This window comes from Oenanthe melanoleuca, chromosome 4A (assembly GCF_029582105.1).
Source record: "Oenanthe melanoleuca isolate GR-GAL-2019-014 chromosome 4A, OMel1.0, whole genome shotgun sequence".
Lineage (NCBI taxonomy): Eukaryota > Metazoa > Chordata > Aves > Passeriformes > Muscicapidae > Oenanthe > Oenanthe melanoleuca.
The window spans coordinates 13,610,337-13,620,223 of NC_079338.1; the positions used below are offsets into that span (position 1 = coordinate 13,610,337).

Below are 9,887 nucleotides of genomic sequence, written 5' to 3' on the forward strand. Positions count from 1 at the left end.
GGCAGACTGCAATGAGAAAGCAGAGAGCACTCCAGGCATGGCTTGTTTGCCCTGTACCATCAGTGTGACTGTTCTGTTCCCTGCCAGCTCTGCAGCTGTGCATAATTCAGTCTTGGCTGTGTAGTTTAAATGTCTTATACCAGGGCATATAATCTCAGAGCATGTGACAACTGGCAGAGAACAGAATCCTCTGTGGCTGATGTCAAGCCATAATTGTTGCATGCCCACATGCAAATTGGTGCCACATGTGATATTAAAGTGTCCCTTGCAGAAAAAATAACTTCTGTAAGAAAAATGCCCCTTCCCTGGAAATATTCAAGGCCAGGTTGGATGAAGCCCTGAGCAACCTGATCTGGTGGGTGGCATCCTTGCCCATGGGCAGGGGATTGGAATTAGATGATCTTAATCCCTTTCAACCCAGGGCATTCTGTAAAAAAAGGTCTGGGCCTCAATGTATGAAATGCTAGGCTGAGGCTGCCTGTTCTAAGTGCAGCTTGTAGACAAGGGAGCAGATTCCTGCATCTGAACAATGCCTGAATGAGTATCTAGCTCCAGGTGGTGGGTATCTAAACATTAATAGCAATTCCAAATGGAGCTTTTCAGGACAGGTCTCAGGATGAGGGGTATAGTGAAAAGTGGAAGAAAGTATGAGGAGATATTAGAGGAAGTAATGCTGAAACTGCAAAAAGTAATACTGGATGCTTGTGGAAGGGGTTATACCTTCAGCTTCTGGTCAGAATTACTTGCTCAGAGCAGCTATTAATACAAATCTTTCTGGTGAGCAGAGCTAATTAAAAAATTACAAGCCCCCATGATTGCTATAGCCTGTGGTTGTGCATCATCCTTTAACAAAATGCAGGCTGGGATTGGTCTTGAGTCAACAAGTTTGACTGAAGGGGGTGTGAAATAAACTGCTCTTGAGCTGGGAGGTTATGGTGAAGGCTGTCTACACCCCACATGCAGCAGTATTGCACTCCCATCCATCTTTGAAGCACCCTTGACTGGATGCTTGAAGGAGAAGCATGTGCAAGTGAAGGTCTTGGCTGGGGCACTGTGACTTCAGTGGCCTTCACCCAGCCAGGAGCAGCTGCATTGTCAGAAGTGGCTGCTGTCCAGAAGCCTGTTGTGAATTCATTGTGCTTTCTTGTTGCAGTCTCAGCCCATCTCTGATTGCATGTCTGCCCTCCTGCTTCCAGTGGTGAGAATATGGTTCCTGCTCCTTTTGTTTGTGTCATTCTCAGAAGGCTGCTGAACATCTAGGGAAGGTTAGAATGGGGCAAACAATCTTGTTTGAGAGCTGTAGAGGCTGAGGCACATTTACAGGCTTTTCCCCTTTGAGGCAGTGCCTGTGACTTGGGCTTCACTCAATGTGTGCACTTTGTCCCAGATCTGTGCTCTGCATCTCTTTTGAGGCAGCAGAAGCGCTCTCTGTCTGGGCTTGTGGGCTTGTAGAAAGCCAAACCAGTACAAGTTATTCTGTTTGCTTTTATTAGCAACTTGCTCTGGAACAGGAAAGGTGGTTAATGGGTTTTTAAAGTGACAGTGGCAAAGGTGAATTTTGGTTTTGTTCAGTGCTGTAGTTCTGTGTCAGCAAGATATATATTCCATATCTTCCCTACAGGAGCATTTGTGAGGCAGTGGGCTTGCTAGGAGGGGAGAGGTAAGCTGTTCTTGCTTTTCCAATTCATGAAGGCTGGCTTCCAGAAATCTTCATTATTCCCAGGTCTGTGTGCCTGCTGCTCTGACTACAGTCCCTGAGACTTCCCCCATGGGAACAGCATGAACTTGTCTCTATCTACACCTGAAAAGTGTGGGCAGTGACTGATCCAGGGCAGCTCTGCTTGCTGGCAAGAAGCTCTAGCAGTGGTCAGAGGAGCTGGGTTTGGTATCTCAAAAATCCAAGTATCTCCTCACTGTGGAGGGCTGCAAAGTTGTTGTGTAACTTCTGCTTAGATTAGACCAGTGCTGATTTCAGTGTTCTATTCCTTGTGCAGAAATCAGAGCTGAGGTGGAGTTAGGGGCAGCTCATAGGTGTTTTGGATATTTGCATGAGAGTCCCTAGACTGGGGGGAGGGAGGACCACATTATTTGGTGTGTGGTACAAAAGACAACTTACTTCAAGCTAGAAAACCACTTCCTTACCAGCATGTGCCAACACATGACTGGATGTGTGGGTACAGCCACTGCACTGACAGAGTGTGGCCTGCTGGCAAGAAACAGGGGAGCTGGGGGGCAATGTGCCTGTGTGCACTGCTGGGAAGTTGGTTCCTGCCAAACCATATTTGAAACACAGCTGTGTCTGGCCTGCTCATAAAATATGACCTGTAAAGTGAAATTTTGAGGTTTGGGGTTGGGTTGGTTTTTTTTTTTTTTTTTTTTTTTTTTTTTTTTTTTTTTTTTGGTTTTGGTTTTTTTGGGTTTTTTTCCCCCAAAGCAATGGTATTTTTTCTTAGTTAGTTTAGTTGGTTGTTTGGTTTGGGTTTTTTGTTGGCTGATTTGGTATTTTGTGGGAGGGGTGGTTATTTGCAAAACTTTCTATTTTTGTGGCCTTAGCTAAATGAACAATGATTTACTCTGGAAAGAACTTACTTCTGCCCTTTCTCAGCATTTCAAACACCTTAAAACAGGCTATCCAAAATCTGTAAGGGCCTGATTTTCTCCTGCCCCAGCAGAATTGTTTTGCTTTCACCAAGAGCAGTCATCCCCTTTGCTGCACCTCATCTCCCTGACTTTCCTCTCTGCACTGGCCTCTCTTCCATCAGGTGACATTGACCTGTCACTTGCTGTGCTCCGAGTTCCTGGCAGGGAGAGGACTCAGTGCCAGACAAACACACAAATGTCCTTGCTGTGGAAATGCTGTGCATATATCAATGTATCTCTCTCAACTCAAGGTTTGCTGGAGAGATAAGAGTCTTTGTGGTTTGCATGTGCTGTATCTCCTTGTCTCTCTCGTGGCAAGCCTTGCTTTCTTTCCATGGAAATGAGTGAGAGATAGAACTGGGATGTCTGCTGCATCTCTCTAGTGCCTGGAAAGCAAAGGCAGAGCTGGCCAGAGTCTCTCAGCTGCAGAGGCTGCACAGAGTGGTTTTAAGTTTGGGGGTGAGATGGAGCTCAGTAATTTGGCTTTGAAATCTGAAGAATTTGGGACAACTTGTAGGAAAGAGCAAATCACTTGGAAAAGTTGACCTGAGACTTTTTTTTCTTTTGTTTTTAATTTTCTGCATTGCACATGAATTTGTCTCCACCAGAGCTGTCTGACAGGTGTGTTTGAATGCTTGAACACTTGCCTTTGAACTGAAGAATACATTTCTCTTCCAGCTTATGGAAAATACTTGCATTCCTTACTGTCTTCAATGCTTTCTTCAGAAAGTTTAAGCATGCCTTTCCAACCCTTCCAACCTGAAAGCTTTGTGTGGAAAATTTTCATTTTGGGGCAAAAAGCCAAAACTTTCTGGTTATCTTCAGAGCTATGAATCCACTGAGTGTGTGTCTGTGTTGAGGCAGAAATTTTCTATCTTATGCTGTAGTTTTTTCCCTGTACAGATTGATTACAGAGTCCAGTATCAACACTTTTTTGCTTACACTGGCTACCAATATGTTACATTAAAAAAAAAAACTTTATTAAAGCAGACAACCTACCAAATGGTGAGCTGTTAATTTGGTGGAAGGAACCATTCAGGCTCTTGAGGTGGGAGCTGTTCCCTAACTCTCCAGAAACCTGGAACTGAGACTGTCTTTGCTGTTGTACTTTTGGCCCTTGGGTTCATATTGATTTATACTGTAGAGAAGGGTAGACTCAACCAGTGACTGTTTCTGGGAATAAATTAAGAGTTTACTTCTGCAAGGCTTCAAAGTTTAGTAGCATGAATTTTCAGATAGTATTAAATGAATGACAGTTATCTGTACTTTTATGAGAGTTTAGCAAATGAGCAGCTAAGTGTGGCTGCCTCTTACCATTATCATGTGAAGTAAGTGAATATTGACATTTTAGAGATGGGAGCCTGCTGTGTTGGGTAAGGCAATGATGTGGCTGGATGCCATCAAGAGCAGAATTCGAGTGCCTTGCTTTCCCTCAATTGCTGTAGAACTGTGTGTCCCTCTCCTCAAGGCAGCAGTCATCAGCACTCTGCTCTTCCAGCCCTCAACTTGCAACTCCTTGTATGATTAGACATCAAATTGGATTTAGCTCTGGCTCCTGATAGAGAATTCTGTAAGGAGAACAAAGTGTACATTGCCCAGAAACTGGCATGTGGAGGTGATGTTTCACACGTTGCTGTGCTTCAACCAATTCCCATGCCCTGATGGGCTGGGCTGCAGCAAGATCCAGGCACAATCCCTTTGTCCATCCTTCCTTCCTGCCTCCCCTCCCTCCTCCCTCCCTCCACCCCTAGGGAGGCTGTCCTACTCTTCTTCTTTTTTTTTTTTTTTTTTTTTTTTTCTCGCCTTCCCCCATCCTCCCCAGCTGTATAAGTCCCTCATCAAGCTGTCCTTGCTCAGAGGACAGCTCAGGGGGCACAGCAGCAGGATGGCTCACGGCGCTCTGGGGCTCCTGCGGCCCTTGCGGAGCCGACTGAACGCCAGCAAAATCCTCCTTCTCTGTGGTGGGACTGAGCAGCACCACAGCCCAGCACAGTGGTCAGAAAGAGGCTTCAGCTCCGTGCAGGGGTCCCAGGATGGCCCTGGGGAGTCAAGGTGAGTTAGATTCTACCTTGCTGCATGTGAAGGGCTGGGCATGCACCTGGGACAGGACGAGGAGAGGCCAGTGGGATGTGGGGGACAAGAGCATCAGCTCAGGTGAGCAGATGCTGATGGGAGGAAGGTGGTGCCAGGACTCAGCCTCAGACGTGCTGTGGGAACCTGTCAGTGGTGCCAGTGCTGCCTCCAGAGCTCTGGGGGCCACAGCTAGTGGCTGGGAGCCAGCTCGTGAAGGTGACAAAGAGGCACAAAAGTCCTTTGGCCCATTTCCACAGCAGGAACTACTGCAGGCTCCCTGCCAGCCTTTCCTCTCTCTGCTTTAGGGATAGTTCAGGAAGAGATGGTGAAATAAATGTCATTTCTGGATCTCCTTGATGAGTATCATCTAGGTCAGACTGTAATCTGCTAGGCATTGAGAGAGAGATCCAACCAACATCACAGAAAACACAACAAACCATTTTGCTATCTGACCTTAGAGAAAAGTCACAGTGATAACCCTGCTTGGTGGGATTTATGAAGACTCATTATCGATGGGATTTCTTTCTAATTGGTTTGTTGCTTATGAAATTATCTCTAGCAGTCCTTGTAGGGATCTTGCTGGTTTGTATCTTGCTGGCCTTGGAAAGTGTCTTTTAGGGAAAACATTGATGGGGCAAGAACTACTTTCTTGAAACCTCTTTCACCAATTTCCTATGTCATAGAAGGTTTGAGATTTTTAAAAGAGAATAATCAGTTGGTATACACTGAATTTGCAGTGTTGAGTTTATCACATCCTGGTGAGATCTTTCCAAACCTGTGACAGTAATGCCATTGTAAAATAGTTCAGACTAAATGAAGCAAAATGTAGTTTAATTTTGGTGTTTTTTGTTTTTTTTTTTAATCGTGGTTCAAAATTACTTAACAAAGTGTGAAAGGAATTTTTTCACTGTTTCAAAAGCACCAATAAACAAATTGAAAAGTAAATAAAATAAAAAGCTGCAGGCCTTGTTTCCAGCTTTGGGTGCCCAAAGCAGGTGTCTTTCAGAGGAGACTTGAGCCTGGGACTGATTTGAGGGATATAAAGACAATGAGACCAGTATGCAAGTCAGTCTGTTACTGAATTGAACAGTGAAAACAGGGAGTCATCAGACTGGGCTTGTCCCTCAACAGAGGCAGCAATCCTGAGAACACAGCCAAGTACCTGAAATGCTCTCTTCAGCCAGAATAGAGGGAAGCTGCTTGCAGGTGCCCTCTGCATCATGGTCAGGAGTGCTTGGCATCATCCCTGCTTTTGAGAGGAGTGAACTCTGCAGCCAGGCTTATCCAGTCATGCAGGGTGTCTCACAATAGCATCAATCCTTCCTTGTACCTAACTGGATGCCCTGTGTGCTGTCCCTGGCTGCAGCTTGGGGCCCACATAACTGGCAGCAACAGCCAAAGCAAGGGTGGAACTCAGAGGAACTGCAGGGAGCTAGATTTGTGGGAGCTTGGTGCAGAGATTCTCCTGCAACTAATGTTGGCTAAAGCTCTAGTTGCCTCAAGGATAATAGGAATTAAGTTTTCTGTCAGTAAGTGTGCAGACAGCTTTGGGAATTTTTAGATCCAGCAGCCTCTGGAGGCAGTCATCTCTCATTATCCAGCTGAAAAATCAATTTTGTTGCAGCACTAAGTGGAATTCTATCACTTTACTATTTCTACTGTGTAACAAATTATTTCACCCATAAAGATAAACCAAACATTGCCTTGAAACATGCCTATTTGCCATACAAATGGAATAAATTACTATGATCCATCAAAAATGAGGAGGATTGTTTTATTTTGTTTTGACATTTGAGAACTAGTCTTTAGACTGTGTATTTAGAAATATCTGTAGGTGTCTTTATTGAAGGAAATTGGTGTTATGTTGTCAGCCTAATGAAAGAGAAGCTTCTGCTGCTGGAGAATGTCCTGGGCTTTGGGATGATGGACACTTGGGCAGTGCCACACTGAGAGTTACTGGGTGCACCTCCAGGGTGCTGCTGCCTTCTTTCAGCACAGGAGGTGGAACCCTTGGATAGCTGGGACCTCCTCTATCTAAGAGAGCATTTGGTTTGTACACTAAGAAAAAAACAGTGTTTGCTAATGTGCTTCCTCTGCTAATATAGGAGTCTCAGAATATACTGTCTTGGTGAGAAATCCTGAGCACTGGTGTCAGGGTGTGAGAGCCTGGTCAGGAGGAGATGAACTGGATGCTGTTTCCCTCTCATTTGTAGATGCCCTTTCTGCAAGTTATCATTCAGAGAAGCTGATGGCCATGCTCCTAACTCTTGCCCAGATTAAATCTTGCAGGCTGTCAAAATAACTAGCAATTTTTCCTGAGCATGGATCACATCAGCTCAGAGGAAGTTACTCAGCCCAGTAGCTCAGTAAACTGGGGCTGGGCATGTCTCATAAGAAGGCTCCCTGTGATGAGTTAAGGAAAGGAGTGGGCATTTCACGGAAGAAAAAGCAGCAGAAAATGAACAATCATCAAGTAATCCCCTTAGGAAAGGAAGGGGAAGCAAAACATGAATGACAACAGCCCTTCTTGATGGATTAGTATCTGATCCTGAGCACTTTTCTGGTTATTGCATCACTCTACCCAGGATTAACCTGGGATTTGCAAATGCTATGCCTGCCTGCACATGCTGCCTCTGCCAGCCAGCCCAAGCAGGGGCAGCACATGCAGACCACTGCACTTGATTGTACACAGATAGAAATTTATTCTGTGGGCTCTTTGATAAAGTGGGAAATATTATGGGGCAAATCAGATTTGCCTGCCACTGAGAACTGATAATTTGAATTTTTTCTTTGGGCATGGCATAATCCTTTGGGAAAGTGTTTGCATGCACATTTCCCCCTAAGTGTAGTGTCTCTAGCACTCAGCCAAAAGACCTCAATTGTGGACGTGTAGAAAAGGGTGGATTCCTCTGATTTTTTTGCAAATTTGTCTTACAGCTCTGAGGATCATGTGACAGTGCATTTTATAAATCGGGATGGAGAGCGACTTACGACCACAGCCAAAGAAGGGCAGAGTTTGCTGGAAGTGGTAGTCAATCACAACCTGGCCATTGATGGATTTGGTAGGTGTTGCAGCAGGATATGTACATGTGCTGTTAGGGCCAGTGGGTACTCAGGAATAGTGCAACAGTCATATGCCCCTGTGTTCTCCCAAGACCATAAACAAGCTTCCCTTCCCCACCAGCTGCTTGCTGGGTGCTCACCATGCTGAGGTGGCAATGTAACCTCACACAGTCACCATGGGCATTCCAGCAGCCTCTGTCAGTGCTTTTGGCTGCATAGAGCTGATGTAAAAATTTAAAAAATGATGGTGATTCTCCCAGAGAAGAGGCAGCCTGGAAATTGCATCCATCTGTTGTGTTTCCTGGCATCTCTCTTGACATGCTTCAGATCTGTTAAAGGGGCTTTTCTTACACTGTTCCTAAAGATGGGCCCTCTCACCACCTTAGTTTTCCTGATTTGCTCCCATCTCCTTGTTTCTCCACCAGGTGCCTGTGAAGGGACATTAGCCTGTTCTACCTGTCACCTCATCTTTGACAAGGACACCTTCCAAAAGCTTGGTGCCATCTCAGATGAAGAGCTAGACATGCTGGACTTGGCATATGGACTCACTGACACGTAAGCTTCCCTGCTGGTCACAGCAGATCCTCAACCCTCTGAGGCAGATTCACACCTTGTGGCACCTCTTTCCAAGGGGATGGGGCTTGTTCTGTATTATAGCTGTGCCTTGAGAGCAGGAGAGTTAGTAAAAACCCATCCTGGACCAGACATCCCAGTGTGGGTGGGGAATTTCTCTCTTTACTTTGGGAACAGAGGAGCCTGACTTCATGTTTTTTTCTCAGATCGCGCCTTGGCTGCCAGGTGTGCGTGAAGAAGTCGATGGATGGTGTTACTGTGAGGGTCCCCATGGATGTGACAGACATGAGGAAGCAACTGGAGGTTGGAAAGCAAAGCAAACAGTAACTGGAAACGACTGATACACAGCTCATATCCTCACTTAGGCGTGGCAGGGTACTTAGCTTTTGGTTGACACTATTGCTTTCTGTGGCTGGCTTGCAGTTGGCCATAAAGGTCTGATTCAGTATAAAAGATGTGTTTGGCTAATCTCTTATTTAAAGAAGGCATCATGCTTAATAGTGTCTTTGGTGTGTATTTTAAGTGCTTAAATGCTCTGCTGCATGCAACTGGATTAAAGCCTATGGCTTTATATTTCCCTGGGTGGGTGTCAGTAAATATCTTTGCTGTATGTGACTTGCTTTATCCTTTGAAATTTAAGAATTCTGCTATTCTGAGTAACTGCTGAGAATTTTGCAAGGCTTGGCTCTTTAAAAGTGAGGCAGACTTTTCCAATCTGGGAAGCTTAAGAAGAGATTGTGGTTTGCAAGTCAGTGTACTGATGTATCAACAATTGAGAGAGATGGGAACTACTGCTTTGTGATCAGAATCTCAATTTACTGTGAGCTACATTTGCTTATATACCATTTTTAGGAAGGCTAGTAATTCTTTTACTACATTCATTGTGTTAAACATCACACATAAACTTTGCATTTCTACTTAGGTCAATATTCTTTCCTGTCGCCAGTCTTGATCCAATCTTCTTGTAATCTTCAAAGCTCTGTTTGTTCTTGCCAAGGTATCCTGGTTATCAAACTGCATATGCTAATTAAATCTACAGTATTATCAGTCTCAGATGGGCTTGGTGATGAGGTGACTTGAGTTTGGTCAGCAAGAGCATACTGAGGACATTTGTGTGCTGGCAGCTCCTGTAAACAGAAACAGCTCTATGAACTTGAGATGTTTTGAGTCCCTGAATTGTTCTGTGCTAGAAGCAGCCACTTTCTCCAAACTTTAAATTTTCTCATTGCTGTACTATCCCACATGTCAAATAAAATCCTAATAATGAGCCTTTTAGACCTACAAGATGCATGGTTCAGGTACCACAAGTCTGGCTGGAATAGAATGAGTTGGATGGAAATTTGGTTGGCTTCATTCAGCACAGCACTGCCAGCTGATTAAAGGAGGGATTGTCCTGCTGTACTTGGCACTGGTGGGGCCTCACCTGGAATACTGCAAGTAGTGTTGGGCACTGAATATAAAAAATACATTAATCTGTTAGAGAGGGTGCAGAGCAGGATGATGAGGATGGTGAAAGGTCTGGAGGGGAAGCTTGATGA

General features: G+C 44.9%; 1 protein-coding gene across 1 annotated transcript; it reads left to right on the top strand.

Annotated features, from left to right (window-relative positions):
* The first annotated feature begins 4,447 nt into the window (after positions 1-4,447).
* On the top strand, positions 4,448-9,887 carry LOC130253093 (adrenodoxin-like). The gene is made up of 4 exons (XM_056491382.1): positions 4,448-4,692; positions 7,651-7,775; positions 8,202-8,331; positions 8,556-9,887. Exons 1-4 carry the CDS (start codon positions 4,526-4,528, stop codon positions 8,674-8,676), a joined length of 543 nt encoding a protein of 180 aa, XP_056347357.1. The 5' UTR covers positions 4,448-4,525; the 3' UTR covers positions 8,677-9,887.